Below are 17,389 nucleotides of genomic sequence, written 5' to 3' on the forward strand. Positions count from 1 at the left end.
AGGGTGGGGGGAAGATGAGGATGGAGAGGGCAGGTAGATAAATACAAAAAATACACAAAGCAGTATTAAGGGAAGAGCGCTAGGAGATGGAACATGAAGGATGCTTTAGAGGCAGCTATCAGACACAGAGAATATAGCACAATCTGGAGTTAGGAAGATTTGAGTTCAAATCCACCTTCAAACACTTATCAGCTGTATAATCCTGGATAGGTCATTTGACTTTTCTCAGGGTTTCTTCACCTTTAGCATGGGGGATAATAATAGTATCTACTCTCCAGGGTTGTTTTGAGCTTCAAATGAAATAATATTTATACCTTACAGTTAGGGAGTCCAGGTAGCAAAGGTGGGTAGAGTGCAGTCCCGGACATGATTGGCTTTCTGTGCAAAGATAAAGGTACAGGAGATAGAATAAGCACAGAAAGCAAAGAGCAGACCAGTTTGTCCGTAATAGAGAGGACATGAAAGGGATCATTATGTGTAATAACATTATCTGTAATTCTATGGATTATATGTAATAAAATTGGAGAAGTAATTTTTAGGAGTCACATCAAGGAGGATTTCAGATTGCAAGCTGAGGATTCTGCATTTTATCCTGGAGCAACAGAGAACCACTGACGACTCGAGGAGGGAATGACGTGGTCAGATCTGTCTGGGGAATAACAATTCAGCAACTATGTGGAAAATGGCTATAAGAGATTGGAAGTGAAGGAACCAATCAGAAGGTTGTTGCAATGAGACAGAGAAGAAGGGGGAAAGGCTTGAAATAGGAGAGAAGCTGTGGGTGATGAGGAAAGAGGATGGCAGAGATTCTATAGAGAGAGAATTGACAGGGCTTGGTAATCAGTTGTGAGGTAGGTGAGGGGGAGAAAGGCTCAAGGACGATTCTCGCAGCCCTATTATCTCTGACACTGCTCAGCTTATTACATGGAGACTGCTCACCCAATGTACTGTCTACAATTGCTATTTGCTTTTCTTAAATAAAGCTTTTTATTTTCAGAACATATGCATGGATAATTTGACAATACTGATCCCTGCATAACCTCGTGTTTCAGATTTTCTCCTTCTTCCCCCCAACCCCCACCCCTAGGTTGGCAAGCAATCCAATATATGTTTAACATGTTAAAAATATATGTTAAATCCAAAATGTGTAAACATATTTATACAATTCTCTTGCTGGACAAGAAAGATCAGACAAAAAAGAAAAGAAAATGAGTAAGAAAACAAAATGCAAGCAAACAACAACAAAAAGAGTGAGAATGTCATGTTGTGATCTACACTCAATTCTCGCTCTGGGTGTAGATGGTTCTCTTCCTCACAAGATCATTGAAACTGGCCACTTTGTTGAAAAGATCCTTGTCCATCAGAATTGATCATCATGTAATATAGATGTCGCTGTGTACAATGATCTCCTGGTTCTGCTCATTTCACTTAGCATCCATTCATATGAGTCTCTCCAGGCTTCTCTGAAATCATCCTGCTGGTCATTTCTTAAAAAACAATAATATTCCGTAACATTCATATACCACAATGTATTCAGCCATTCTCCAACTGATGGGCAGTTTCCAGTTTCTGGCCACCACAAAGTGGGCTTCCACAAACATTCTTGCACATCCGGGTTCCTTTCCCTTCTTTAAGATCTCTCTGGCATATAAGCCCAGTAAGAGACACTGGTGGGTCAAAGGGAATGCACAGTTCGATAACTTTTTGAACACATACAACTGCTATTTGTTATGGATAATTCAAAGAGAAAATATGTGTAGATGATGCTCAAACAGTAAAGAATCCAGACCCTGAGGAAATTTCATGTGAATAGGTGGGTGCATCTCTTCTGTTTAAGTAGCACCCAGATCCACGCAACTGATCTGGCTTTTTAAAGATTTAATGAAGCAAGCCTGATTTCCTAGAGACGAACATCTCATTTGGAACACCCCAGCCTCCATCATGCTACAATATCCATGCATAGAGCACACAATTCAAACAAAATGAAAAATCGCACCTATACATTTCGTACAGAATTTTTGTCTTTGCAAATTCATTCCAAGAATAGGATTTGCTGATAGTGTAAAGGATTCGTTAAGGAGAAGGAAAGAATCATTTATGGCGGCATCATTAGGATCTAAAAAGGGAGAACACTTATCAAAGATAATGAGGTCCAAGGGCACTTTCTTAAGAGGTCACCTCATCCACCTGCTTCATTTCGTGACCCGTCCTAGAGTTTAGTTACTTGCCCAAAGTCACATATACTATGAATAGAGCTAAAATTTGAACCCACTTCCTCTGGTTCCCAATCCAGCATTCCCTCCCCTGTTTGATGCTATCTCCTTTCTCTCATTTAAGCAATATAAATCTATTTCCATTTACAAGTAGCTAAAAAGAACTGATATCCCACCTAAACCTCTCTTTTCTAGGCTAAATTAACTTCTCATATAATGAGGTTTCCTCACTATTCTAAAAGTCCAGCCATCTCCAGGAGGAAAAATGAAAACAGTACTAATTTGGGAGAAAGATCAAGATTCTAATCATCACTTAACTGTGTGACACTATGGAAATCATCTGATTTCTCTGAGCCTCAGTTTCCTTCTCTATAAAATTAAAATATTAGTAACATTTATGTCACAGATAAAATAAAATGTACGCAAAATTCTTTATAATATGTAAAGCATTATATAAATGGAAGCACTTATTAACTAGTATTTCTCCTAAAATATGACACCCAAACTAAACATTTCTAGATGTTGGTATTCATGGGTTTTTCTTTCCACAAGGACTGATGTCAAGCCAGGTCCTCGAATTCTTGCATTGATTAGACTGATAATGAGACTAGCCATCCCTTTTAGAGAGGTAATGGAAAGAGAGTGCAAGGTGAGACATCCTTGATTTTTTACATAAGCGATGAAGAGATTTGTTTTGCTTCACTATGCATATTTGCTACAAGAAATCTCTCACTCATTCTGTTTTTTTCTCTTAATGGAATTGCTGGGGAAAGAAGAGAAAATATATTTTTGCTTATTTTTTAAATAGAAGAGGTGCTACATATATGAAAAGTTCTATGTATTTTAATAGATCATTACTGTATTATTAATTTTATTTACCTATATTACTTTAATACAAGATCTCTCAGTGTTAAGAAATCTATAACTATTTGAATATAGAAACAAAACACATTGAAAAAACTTATTTAAAATCTAAATTAGTTTTGAATTCAATTTTAAATTCACTAAATAGTAAATTTCATATTTATTCCTTTGACCCATATTTTCCAAAGATCATCATTAAGGAACTTTATTAGAAGAATGAAGTGTCAAAGGAGAGAAGGGGGAATATTTGAGAAAAGCAAAGGTGAAATAGGCAGGTCTTGGAAGCAGGCGGGAGATGGATATGAGAGATAGTAGACATTGAGGATGACACTGAGTTACAAACTTGAGGCAAGGAGAGAACGGTGTTTGTTGCCTTTTACAGTGATAGAAAAGATAGGAGATAGGAAGTAGTTTGTTTTGGACATGATGATTTTAAATGTCTACTGGACTTCTAGTTTAAGATGTCTGAAAGGGAGAGGTGAAATTGGAGGCTGAAGCAGGAGAGCTATATTTGAAAATCAACAGTAGAGAGAAAGTAATTAAATCTGTAAGAACTGATAGTGTCAAGTAAAATTGTAAAGAGGAAGAAAAAATGGGGTCCAGGACAGAACCCTTTGGGACAACTATGGAAGTTGTGATCTGAATAAGAATCCAGCAAAGGGAGACTAAGAAGGAGTAATCAGAGAGGAGCAGGAGGACCAGGAGAGAGGGATGTCATAAAAAAAAAAAGGTGACAGTCTCAAAGACTCAGAGAAATCAAGAACTAACTGAGAAATGGTGGATTTGACAAGAGAAAAGGTAGGAAGTAGGAAGTAGGAAGGGTTTAGAGGTAAAAAGAGAGAGAAAGAAGAGAAAGTAGAAGCATCTATTATAAAAGATCTTTTCAAGGAATTTAGCTACAAAGAAACCTGGTGATAAAGGATATGGAAGGAGCAAGTGAGGAGTTGTTGGGTGGGCAGAGCATGGGAATGTTTATGGGCATTATGAAAGCAATCAGTAGATAGATGAAAAACAAATGGGTGACAGAATAGGGGTGGCAGAAAGAGTAATCTGTTGGAGGAGATGGGATGAAATAGGATCACTTGGTAAAGTGATTTCAATGGTTGTGCCCTACTAAGTCTCAGCCTTTAATACTCCCACCATTTGCCACCTTTATTTCTACATCTGTGCTGCTGAGGGTGGAGAAAATCACAGAGCCATTCTGACTGGGCCCACTACAAATTTACATTATGCAACCGCAATTGAGCTTTCCCTACAGCTAGATAATCCTACCATTATCTCTCTCATCAGCTCAATCTCCCACTCTCCATAACAGTCTTTCCAAACTTTTTCACACCTCCTCAAACGACTCTACAAATCTGCAATACCAAGATTTCACAAGAAACTTTGTCAAGTGCTTTACTGAAATGTAGATTTAAAATTTCCCAGGTGAACTGAACACCATTCCTCTCTTTCCCCAGCCCAAGGGTGGAATCAGATTTAACAATGGTCTTGGTACATCCTAGTAGAGAATACATTGGGATATGGTGTCCATTTATCCATGTATCGAAGACATGTGTGCTACAGAGATGTTGAAAAAGATACATAATGTAATTTTTGACTACAGCAGAACCAAGTCACCCAAAATAAATGTATTCTTTTGATTTGGAGATAATAAAAACAGGCTCAAAGGGTCTAAATAGAGTATAGTACGAATGTTTCTATAGCTATCCACTGAGTGAGGAAGCTAATCTTCACTCCTCTGATATAAGAAGGAAACTGGTATTCTTTTCTTTCCACACAACCACTGTGTAAGCCTTGAATATCCAATTTAGTTCTCAAGATGTGGTTGAGTGGGATCAATCAGGTTCAAAAGAACCTCAGAATCAAACAACTATGGAAAACCCTAGACAAGAATGAACTGTTTCATATAAAATCTCACTTGAAAAATCGTCTAGAACATGCATTTTGTGAGAAGAACCTGGAGCAATTCAATTCAACTGAATCTAAACTATATTTATTAAATGAATTCAAAGTAATTCAACTAAAATTTAAAAGTATTTATTAAATACTTGCTACCTACTAGGTTGTTTTTAGCTACATAGTGCAGTGGATTGTCATAATTTGTAATGAATTAGCTCCCCAGCTCAATTCAACAAGTCTTTATTAACTGATTAGCATCCTTGAAAAACAAAGAAACAAGCAGGTCAAATGACTGACCAGATTCACCAGTTTCGCCAGCAAATTTCACTCTTCCTTCCTTCCCTTTTCCCCACTACCTTAATCCTGGAGTACAAGCAATTAGCTCTACAAATATTAGCTTCAATCAGGATCCAGCATATATGATAATTTCTCCTTCTAATAAATCAATCCATTCTTTCTTTGGAGTAGAGGGTGTTTTTCTTTTTTAAATCCCCTTTTGTCATTAGAGAATTAGAAAGCTATTTAAGGAATACCAGTGACTTCAATCAGTCAAGAAGCTTCAATCAAATCTGCCAAGAAGCCTTTCTTCAAAGAGGAGGACAATGAACTAGATACAAAAAAGAAGTCCCTTGTCTTAGAAAGGGGAAATTGATCACCTCCCCTCCTCTTCCCGCTTCCTTTTTCCCTCTCCCCTCCCCAACTTTCTCCTCCTTTCTGATTCTTTCCAGGGAAAATATCAGAGTAAAAATTGAGTTGGGTACAAGCCACGAGTGAGAAATCAGGAGATATTCCGAAGAAATCATTAAATGTTATTTAAAGCTTAGAAAATTTGGCTGAATAAAATCATCAAGTGGGTCCTTTTAGTGCCCTGGAATAGATAATGAGCAGAACAGATAATCAAAAAAAGGAAATTATTTTGTAAGGGATGGATCAGTCTTCTTTCTCCCTTTCCTTTCTTCCCCTTCTCCTCCTCCTTCTTTAAAAATCTGATTCCTTTTGGAGATAAATTTAGTTTATCAAGACCAACTTAGTTATTGGAAAGCTGGCCACCAGTTGAGAAACTTTGTTGTTGTTGTTACAGTAATGTATGATGACCATTTTACAGATGAGGAAACTATGTCTCCACGTCTTAATGGAAAGGACACTGGAAAGCCTGGGGTTCAAATCCTAGCTCTTATGGTTACTAGCTATGATACTCTGGGCAAGTCATTTATCTCTGTAACTCAGTTTTCTCATCTGTAAAATGGAGTTGCATTTAGTAGACTAAAAATTCCTTCTAGCTCTAAATGATAGTATGATCTGAGATGTGAAGGGGTTGCAATCGGTACTGGTAAACAGTGTGTAACCATGTAACATTCCTTCTTCCTCTCCTTCCCTCCCTCTTCCCTCATCTTCTCTTCTTCCTTCCCCTCCCTTCTCTTCTTCTCTTCACTTCTCTTCTTTCCTCTCCTCTTCTCCCCTCTTTCCTTTCTGCTTCTCTCTCCTCTTCTTTCTTTTCCCCTTTCTAAACCTTTTAACATTTCCTATGAGAGTCAGGAAGACCTGAGTTCAAATTCGGCTTAGGCATTTACTACCTGTGTGATCTTGGCTAAGTTACTTAAATCATTTTTATCTCAGTTTCCTTATCTACAAAATGGAGGTAATAGAAACTATTTTCCAGGATTGTAGTGGGAATAAAATGAGATAATCATTATAAAATACTTAGCATAGTGCCTGGAACAGAATAAGTGCTCTAAAAATATTAGTCATTATTATAACTGTAAAATGGAGATAATAACGTCCCCACTACTGTATCTCACAGAGTTATCAGTCTCTTTTTAACATCTGGCTCCTTTCTTGCTTATAAACATACCCAGACTCCCCTACCCATAAAATTCATTCCCTCTTCCCTCCCCTCCTCTTTTCTTCCCTCCTCCCCTCTTTCCTCTCCCCTCTCTCCTATCCTTTTTCTCCTTTCTCCTTCCCTTCCCTTTCCTTGATTCTACCATTTCCTGAACTAAAATGTTCCCCATATCTCTCAATCCTTTCACAGCAGAATTTTTTTAAAGGAATTTTACTCTTATTACTTCCATTCTGTCTTACCCCATACGCAGGAGTCTGATCTCATAATCAACAGAAACTGTTCTTTCCAAAGATATAGAAGAATGCTTAACAATTAGTTTTTATTGTTATATTTTGCTTTTATAGTGCTTAAATTCCCCGTTATCCCTTTTCCTCCTCCTTCTCAAGATACCATTCTTTATAACAAAGAATTAAAAAAAAGCACAGTCATGCTTATTTCTTATAATATGTGTGTGTGTGTGTGTGTGTGTGTGTGTGTGTGTGTGTAAAAAACTTAAATAAGCAATATTTACTTTCAATTGTTTGTGGTTGTTCTTTCCATTATCTTGTTGTAGTTGCTGTGTATACTGTGTTCTTGGTTCTGCTTATTTTACTTTGCATCATTTCATGTGAGTTTATCCATGCTTTTCTGTATTTATCATGACATCTCAAGCGTGTGCTACAATTTTATTAGCCATTTTCCAATCAGTGGGCATCTGCTTTGCTTCCAGTTTTTTACTATCACAAATTTGTAACTTTAACTATGTTGGGATATATGGGGCTTGCTTTCTATTATTGATTTTCTTGGTCCAAGGTCGTAGAGATTTTAGTCCCTTTATTTGCATAATTACAATTTGCTTTCCAAAATGATTGTGCTAATTTATTTCTCCATCAAATATGCACTCATGCGCTTGTCTTCCTCCAACTTTTCCAACATTGATTCCGGTCTTTTGCCCTTTTGCCAAGTGAAATAAAAGCCCAGAAAAGTATGTACACAACAATTCCAGTGATGTAAATGAAAATAACCAGCACCACAAAATAATCAAAAATGGAGGATACAAAGTCTCTGCTAAGTGTGAGATGAAACCTCAGAGAAGTTTTGACTTGCATTTCCCTCATTATTAAAATTTTGGAGGATGATTGGCTCCTGATAGTTTGCAATTCTTCTTTTGAACACTGTCCAATGAGCTCACAACCATCCTTTCCCCTTCCTCCCTCTGACTCTCCCTTCTTCAGCATTCCAATTATCTCTTAAAAGTTTGAGGTACAGATTGACCAGGAAGCTGCCATCACTAATGAATAGAACAAGCCAGTTGTTGCAAAGATACAAGCAAAACTCCCTGGCATCATAAGGAACTCCAACAATTGCCAAAACACCATTTAACAGTTAGAACCCTTGTTATCTCTACCAGTGACAGCATTTGCTCATTGTCAATTTGAGTTTACATTCCAAGCTTTTTCTTTTAGACACTGCTGACCGTCCCTTTCTCCTAAATACTTTTTCCTCCCTCATTATTCCATCATTACTTTCTCCTTATTCTTCTCCCACACATCTGGATACTTCTCAGTCTCCTTCACAGGATTATCCTGCATATCCCTTTGTGGGAGTGTACCCCAGGTCTCTGCTCTGGGCTCTTTTTTCTCTCAGTTTTTTCCTCATGTGTTTCCACAGATTCTGATCTTACCTCTATGTCAACAACTTTCAGGTATATTCTCTTTAATTAATTCCAAATCCATTTCCCAATGAATATTTTCAACCAGATAGATCATAGGTTTCTCAAACTCTCAAAACAGCATTCATGATTTTTCACTCCCAAATATCCTCATTCCCTTATTTCTGTTATCACCAGGTAGCACAGTGACTGTGATGTGGTGAGCACATAATTAATGTTTATTGATTGATTATTGAGGAAACCACCATCCTTCCTCTCCTCTTGATCCACAGCCTTGGAGTCATCCTTCATTTTGCCCTCTCCCTCAACCCTCAGAGTCAATCAATCGCCATGTTTTATCAATTCTGCCTTCACAATATGTTTCCCCTTTAACTCCCTTCACTCTACTTTTCCAGTTAAGGTCACTAGGCCTCTTTTCTGGTCTACCTCAATAGTCTCACATAGACCTCCCTGAATTCAATCTCTTTCCCCTCCATTCCATCCTTCACATGTAAGCTAATTATACTTCCTAAAGTATCATATCCCACTCCTTTTCCATATGCTCCAGTGGCTCCTGAGAGCCATTAGGATAAAATAGGAATTCCTTTGTTTGGTATTTAAAATCCTTTACAATCTAGTCTTTCCAGACTTGGTAAACCATTAATGGTTGCCTTGACATTTTAGCCAAACTGGATCATATGGTGTTTCCTGTACAAAACATTCCATTTCCCACCTCCAGGACTACATAGATGTGCCTCAGACATAGAATGCTTTCCCTCTTCACCCCTGCCTTCTTGAATGCCTGGATTTCTTCAAGAAGGAAAGAAACAAACATTTAATAAGTACCTTCTATGTGCCAGGCACTGTGCAAAGTCTTTATAAATAGAAATTCATTTGATCTTTACAATAACCCTGGGATCTATGTGCTACTATTATCCCTATTGTATTCATTTTCTAGGATTTTCCTACCTCAAAAATATAAGCTACTATTATCCCTACTGAATTCACTTTTCTAAGACTTTCCTACCTCAAGAATATAAGCTCCTAGAGGATAAGGATTCTTCCTTCTTCCCTCCTTCCCTCCCTCTCTCCTTCTCTCACTTCCTCCCTTCTTCCTTCCCTCTATCCTTCTCTCCCTTCCTCCCTCCCTTCCTTCCTCCCTTCCTTCCTTCCTTCCTTCCTTCCTTCCTTCCTTCCTTCCTTCCTTCCTTCCTTCCTTCCTTCCTTCCTTCCTTCCTTCCTTCCTTCCTTCCTTCCTTCCTTTCTTCCTTTCTTCCTTCCTTTTTTTTTTGGGGGGGGGGCTTGGTCTAGTACAGTCCCCAGGTCATAAAAGCCATTTAGGAAATGAATGTTTCTTGAAGACATCTCTTGGTATCCACATGGATGGTGACCGCATAAGAGTTCAGGTAGAAGGATAGATTCCCTGCCTTCTAGATGTGCCCTTTGGTGAATGATATGGTACTTTATTGAGCTTCCTGAATGATACAATATCCAAAAAGAAAAAAAAATAGGTGATGAATGATGAGGCAATGTGGTATGGTCGAAAAAGTAATGGATTTGGAGTAACCAGATCTGTGTTTAAACCCATGTGCCATCTGCTGCTTGTGTGATTTTGGAGCAAATCACTTAACTAATTCAGGTATCAACCCTTAATCTATAGAAGGAAAGAATTGAACTATGTATTTTCTAAGATCTTGTCTAACTCTAAATCTATGAGCTAAATAGACACTATAATATACCCTTGATAATCTATTGAGTGGGTCCATCCATAAATAGATCTCAGACAGACTCTGAAGATGAACAGTAAAACAGGTCCAAAAATCAGATTAAAATATGACAGCAGACTGGATTGCCTGAGTGGTATTTTTAATGATTCCAAGATTCTTCTGGAAACAAAAATCTATATTTTAAAAACCAAATTTTCTAGGGAGTAGAGACAATATGGCAGGGTGAAAAGGTTGACCTCAAAACCAGGAAGACTTGGATTCAAATACCCTCATAGACACATAGCAGCTGTGTAACTGGAAAAGTCACTTATTCTCCCAGTGTTTGTGATAGCTCTCTCTAAGACTATTGATTGTAGAAAAGTCACCAACCTACATTTTCATAAAAGGAAAGTGCTGTCATTATTTTCATATTACAGATGGGAAAACTAAAGTAGACATAGGTTAAATAAATTGTCCAGGATCACACAGCTAGTGTCTGAGGCCAAATTTGAACTGAGACCTTCCCGATGCCAGGTGTAATAGCCATTTATTTCTTGTACCATCTTGTATCTCCTAAACCTGAAGATGACTTTCCCCCTTGTTTTTATCAGCTTGCAGCAGGAAAATCCTATTCATAGCTGAAGATTCTTATTGGAAATAGAGATCTGAAAGTAGAATTCTGTTATCTCTATACAGTGGGTCAGAGAACCTCCTTTTCTCTGTCTGGTCCTTTTTTGTCCACCTTGGTCATGTCCACTCCTCATGCCTCTTCTCTGTCACGCTCCTCCTCCACCCCCATCCTTGGAATATTTCATACCAGAAAAATCTCTGTAGCTTCCTAATGTCTCCTTAGATTTTCTTGAGTAGCATTCATCCCCTACATATAAAAACAATTGTCTGTCTCTGATCCTAGATCAGTCATTGCAGCTAGCTGGCTCAGAGAAATGAGTGCTGGGCTGAGAATCAGGAACCCAGTCTGAGACACTTGGGTGAAGCTATTTGACCATGGTTGACAAAAAACTTAACCTCCATTTGCCTCAGTTTCCTCTTCTGTAAAATGGGAACAATAATAGTACTTGCCTCCCACAATTGTTGGGAGGATCAAATAAGACAATATTTGTATAGTCTACCATATATATGGTAGGTGCTATATATAAATGGTAGCCATGTTGGCGATGGTGGTGACATTCAAGAAAATTCAAAAACTTTACTGACCTCAAAACTGTTCTTAAACATGGACCCAGGAGCTGCAGACCATCACAGACCCTCCTCCTGTCATGATATGAAGACTATTATGTCCCAGGCCCATCCCTGGTGGTACTTTCTTTCTATCTCTCCTTAGCTCCACCTTGGAATTCCCAGCCTTCACTCCACTGTGTGGATGCCCTTGTTTGGAAGGGTCATTTCTGGTCTCAGTAGATAGAGGAGGCTCATTGGGCCACCCTAGCACTTTCTCCTGTTGCCCCCCTTCTCCATCTTCCTTGAATGCTTGCAGTTAAACCTCATGCTCTTATCTTTAGGGAATCTGCCTTAAACAGCTCCAGTGAAAGAGCCAGTTGCTTTCAGAATGGACAAGTCAGTCTAAAACTTCTGCAAAGCCCTTTTAGATCCAGACATTGGTAGACTTCCCAATGATCCCTTAACTAGTAAGGTATATTTCTTTGACTTCCTTACCTTAGGAGATCTGGAATCCTGAAAGAGAAAAATTCCAGTGAAAGGGAAGTCAGATGTGCAGAAACCCTTGGTTTTTACCTGAAAAGATCAGATAATACAGAGAGAAAAGTGTGTTTTGTCCCAATCTATGGCAAGGAACTGTAAGCTATGAAAACCCGATCCCTTAGAACTTTAGAAAAGAGACCTTACCAGATCTATAAATTGTGTTGTCATTCATGAAATAATAGATTTCAAACTGGAAGAGATCTTAGAGGTTTACTTTTTTTTTCCCCCCCTGAGGCTGGGGTTAAGTGACTTGCCCAGGGTCACACAGCTGGAATTGTCAAGTGTCTGAGACCAGATTTGAACTCGGGTCCTTCTGAATTCAGGGCTGGTGCTGAATCCACTGTGCCACCTAGCTGCCCCCAAGGTTCACTTTTTTAAACAGAAAATTAGAGATTAAGTCACTTGACAAAAGTCACACAGACAAGTAGTTGATAAAGCCAGGAATCAGCACTCCACTCTCTAAACCAAATCCAAGATGCTTTCCTCTGCATATTGCTGATTTTCACAATTCTAATAAATGCTTGACACAGATCCCATTTGATCTACCCTAAAAATTGTGTGAGACAGGCTCTGCAAATATTCTTGTTCCCAGTCATATGGACAAAGGGGTTAGCTGACTCTCTTGGAAACAGTGGCGGTGGAGGCAAATATCATTCTTATTTCTTGTCTTTATACTGAGCTATGTCTCCCAAATTAACCAGTGGTCTGATTCACAAATTCTGTTCTATGAAAATCCTTGGGTAAGTGGGTAAGACTTAATATATACAAATGGGGGAAAGTGTGTGTGTGTGTGTGTGTGTGTGTGTGTGTGTGTGTGTGTGTGTGTGTGTGTGTGTGTGTGTTCTATATATAGTCCCCTTTACTCTTGCCTTCCCTTAATTAAAACTGCATTAAGAAAAAAAATAATAAAAACTTCTCAGGTTGCTGATAACTTAGAAGAGCCAACCCTATTTCTAGCGGTTTTAGCTCATCCAATCAGACAAAAGACTGATGAGAAAAGAGGAGACATTCATCGAATTACACAGAGGACTCCATCTGTTATCTAAACCCTTTGTTACCGAGTGACACGGAGGAGGAGCTGGAGAAGGAGGAGGAGGAGGGAAGGGAGGAAGTGGAGGAGAAGGAGAAACTTCAGAGCAGTTTGCAAAGTTGGATTTTACAGATGATTCCTCCTCCCAAGTTCCCAGAATCAAGGACAAGAAGAAATAGAGCAGGAGGGAAGGAGAAGTGCGAGATAAGGGACATTGGGGATGCTGGAGCATAAGGACACTGATCAGGAGAGGATTCCCCCGGCCCAGAACACGGGCGTTCAGTTGTGCATCTTCAGTGATGGGCATCGGATGAGCTGCACGGTGCCCTTTCTCTGAGCCACCTTTTTTTTTTTCGGAAGCTTCCCCTGGTTCCCAATTATGCCCAGCCAACAGAAGAAGGTCATCTTTTGCACTGCTGGTCTCCTGAGCTTTGCCTGCTCCTTTGGAGTCATAACAGCCTTAGGAACGCCGCTGTGGGTCAAAGCCAAAATCCTCTGCAAGACCGGAGCCCTGCTCGTCAATGCTTCTGGCCAAGAGCTGGAGAAGTTTACTGGGGAGATCCAGTACGGACTTTTTCATGGGGAAGGGGTGAGACAATGCGGCTTGGGAGCGAGACCGTTCCGCTTCTCATGTAAGTAATAATGACCCCTGAATTATTTAGTATCTGTTCACCTGCCACGGGGCCATTGGAAGACTCCATCTTTGAATCTAACTCTTGTCATCCAGGCCCGTCTTTACAAAGTGCCCCAAAATGCTCTCAAAATACTAAGATTGCTTCCGGAGCATTTTTTGACAAGTATTTAAGCTATCAGGAATTAGAATTAAAATGCATCCTAGACAGTACATTTACTTTAGGCGATAGATTTTATTAAAGAGAGAAAGTGGAGTAAATTAACATTATTTTTTACAAGACCCTCTTCTGTGTTTATACATTGTTCTTAAAAAGACAATTCAGGGGCCGCTGGGAGCTACGGTGGATAGAGCAAGCACCAACCCTGAACTCAGGGGGACCCGAGCTCAAATCTGGTCTCAGACACTTAACACTCCCTAGCTGTGTGACCCTGGGCAAGTCACTTAACCCCAACTGCCTCAGCAGAAAACAAAACAAAAACAAAAAAAACCCAACCCAAATCTTTAAATGCATGTAGTTGAATGGGGGTGCTTAAAACTCACTGGTGGTTGGTTTGTAGCTTTTATTTCTTCTTCTGGAAAACACTGTAGAAGGTAAGACTAATCACCAACTTGAATGAGAGCAGGAGAGAGGGTGGAATACCTCTGAAACTTAGGAGGGTAGTAATTAACTGACCTTCACAAAAGCATGTGCAAGATTCAGAAAGATGGATCGCTTTGCCTCCAGTTTGGCCTTTAAGTGGTAGGTCAGATATTTTGAACCTATTTTGCCTTCAAAAACAAGTTACAAGCAATTAGCAAGTAAATGTGCAAAAATAATAAATAGAAATTTATACAAAATAATTTGCTGTGCCTCTTGCAACACGTCCTTGGAAATTATGATTTTTTTTAAAGAAAGGATGGATTTGGAACAATCTTATGAAGAACTCCGCTAGTCCATTATTGGTATAAATCACTCTTTAAGAAAGAAGCCTGCTAATTGAGGCATTTTAAATGAGTTATTATCCCCGTCTCTTCTCCCGCATCAAAGGCCAAAATTAATTGAATTTATTATTAACATTTGCCGTCTCTAATTAAATTTCAGCAATAGTCTATTTATATTTCCAACCCCCTGCCATCCCCCCCCCCACCTATCTTCATTACTCTCCTGGCTGTCTCTGAGTGGTAGCATTCCACTCACCTATATTACCAGGTGATGGGAATTTTCACAGAGTCTCAGTCAATGCTTGAGAATTAGTCTTCTGCCCTTCAAGAGGTTATTATGAAGTACTGCATGATGAAGTCTATATTAAGCCAAGGTTCTGAATGGATTTCATTCTGGGGCTCATTAAAGTAATGGAACTGGTAAAGGTGCTAAGCTTTCCTAGATCAAGGAGCACAAACTTTAATACCACATGATTTGTAACTATATTTAATTTTTTTTTAAGGATGAGGGACATGATTTCTTTTTTTGTATTATCATAGCTTTTTATTTACCAGATATATGCATGGGTAATTTTTCAGCATTGACAATTGCCAAACCTTTTGTTTCAATTTTTCCCTTCCTTCCCCCCACCCCCTCCTCCAGACAACAGGTAGTCCCATACATGTTAAATATGTTAAAATATAAATTAAATACAATATATGTATACAGGGACATGATTTCAAAGCTAGTGTGAGGCACTAGCAATTCCAGTGAAGTTTGGCTATTGAGCTATTGTGGTCTCTGCATTTTTCTTGGATAAAATGGCCACAGAAAACTTTCCTTTCAAGGCTATTATAACATGCTTCCAAGGCTTCTGGGATCACTCCCAGCCTAGCTTTTCTAGCCTTCTGCTGGTCTCACTTCAGGTCCCTCTTATGCTTTTCTTCCTGTCTCTCGGGGTTATTTTGCTCCTCTGGTAACTACTAACTTTTTTCTTCCTAGACTAGAAAATCTGAAATTTGTTAATTTACTTTTCATGGAGAACTATTTATACATACTTGGTTTATTTAATCTGCAACAGACAAGGAAGGAAATTGAGATTTAAGAAGATCAAGTTGCCTAAGATTATATAGATCTTAAACTTTTTTCCATTAACAACTGGTTTTTGCCCAAAAAATTTTTACTCAACCTCAGGCATATAGGTATATAAAACAGATAGCCAAATCCAACATTTACACTAATATATCACAATTTTGCGACCTCCCATTTAGTTATGCGATCTCATGACCCAAAGTTTTAGAAGCTTTGATATATGCAACAAATAACTGGGCCTGGAGAAAGGGAGACCTATTTTTGTAAGTTCGAACCAGACTTCAGATTCTTAGTGGCTGTATGATCCTGGACAAGTCACTTAACCCTGTTTAAGTTTCCTTATCTGTAAAACAAGCTGGAGAAGGAAATGGCAAACCACTCCAGGTCCTTTCCCAAGAAAACCCCAAATTGGCTCGTGGAGAGTTGAAAAGTGACTGTGAACAACAACAACATGCAACAGGCAGGATTTGAATCTAGGTTTTCTGACTCAAGTCTCTGTTGCTTGTTCTCATACAAACCTGAGATGCTCGCCCATATACACCGGCGTTTGTCTCTCAGATTGAACAGGGAAGAGCTGTTGTGTTTAAACTGAAAGGGCAAAACAGATTCAGAAGACTCTAGAGAATAGAACGTTCATTTGAGTAAATGCTTCCCATGGTTTATGGTCTCTAATCACTTTATTATTACAGATTATCATCATCGCACCTGGAAAGTTTTCATTATTACCACAATAACATAAGGCTCTTATCTTCCTATTAAAAATGTCATTACTCAGATATTTAAATACATCTGTGTCCTCCCCAAAGGGAGGGGGGTTATTCCCTCCAATGGCACAAATCTCAACCCACCCAAGGCATCTCGCTTGCCCTTGCTCTCCCACAAATTCTACACCAGAGCTCCACTTAATGTGCTGGAGCACTGCCCCCCTCCTCCTGGTGTTGGATGCCAATGGAACACCTGGGCATCCCATTACTTAGCTCTCCTGCTCGCCACCTCATCAGTCTCCCTTCTTTTTCAATCATTGCTTTAAGAACATTTTTACAACACTTGTTCAACAGAATTCTTTCTTGGAAAATGGCCTGTTCACACCCACTATGTCTTCCCATCGCCCTCCACTTCAATTCCTTGGTAATCGTAATATGGTGACATGATGTGACACCATATAACTTCAATAAAAGATGAGAATGAAAAAGACAGGGGGTTATTAAAAGGACTTTATAATCTCCCTATGCAGGGCTTCTGATTCTAAATACAGCACTCTTTCCTCTGAACCCTGGTGCTGCTGATTTCTGCCAAGCCCAGAAGGGTTTGAATAGAGATACAGAAGTGAAATATAGAAATATATACATATACATATATATGTATGAGTGGATATGTTTATGCATTTATATATATGTGCATGTATACACATTTATATATATATATATATGTGAAATATAGAAATAGATATACATATATGTATGAATGTTTATGCATCTATTTATATATACACATATATATGTATGAATGGATATGTTTATGCATTTATTTATATGTGTATATATTTTATGTATTTATATATATGCATAAACATATCCATTCATACATATATATGTATTTCTATATTTCATTTTTGTATCTCTATTCAAACCCTTCCGAGCTTGGTAGAAATGTCCCTTCTAATCCCAAATCTGTGATCCCTTGAAAAGACAAAAGACTTTTCTCTTCTGGCCATCGTTTTTGACAACTCAGGGTCCTTTCCAAGGCATGATGAGGAATTAAAAGGGGACTTTAGTAGCATTGCTGCTGCTGCTGCTGTTGTAATTGTTTTCATGAACATAACAGTTGGAGGCAGAGGAAAGAACTCAGAATAATC

At 38.7% G+C, this 17,389-nt stretch overlaps 2 protein-coding genes across 5 annotated transcripts in view; one reads left to right on the forward strand and one right to left on the reverse strand.

The window, feature by feature from the left end:
* Positions 1 to 17,389, reverse strand: part of MED12L (mediator complex subunit 12L) — a 560,363-nt gene that overhangs the window by 490,789 nt on the left and 52,185 nt on the right. The window lies entirely within an intron of this gene.
* Positions 12,946 to 17,389, forward strand: part of CLRN1 (clarin 1) — a 45,719-nt gene continuing 41,275 nt past the window's right edge. The window contains exon 1 of the mRNA XM_074298334.1: positions 12,946 to 13,539. Coding sequence (XP_074154435.1) covers positions 13,287 to 13,539 — 253 coding nt within the window. The 5' untranslated portion in view covers positions 12,946 to 13,286. The remainder of the gene's footprint in view (positions 13,540 to 17,389) is intronic.

Source organism: Sminthopsis crassicaudata, chromosome 3 (assembly GCF_048593235.1).
Source record: "Sminthopsis crassicaudata isolate SCR6 chromosome 3, ASM4859323v1, whole genome shotgun sequence".
Taxonomy (NCBI): Eukaryota; Metazoa; Chordata; class Mammalia; order Dasyuromorphia; family Dasyuridae; genus Sminthopsis; species Sminthopsis crassicaudata.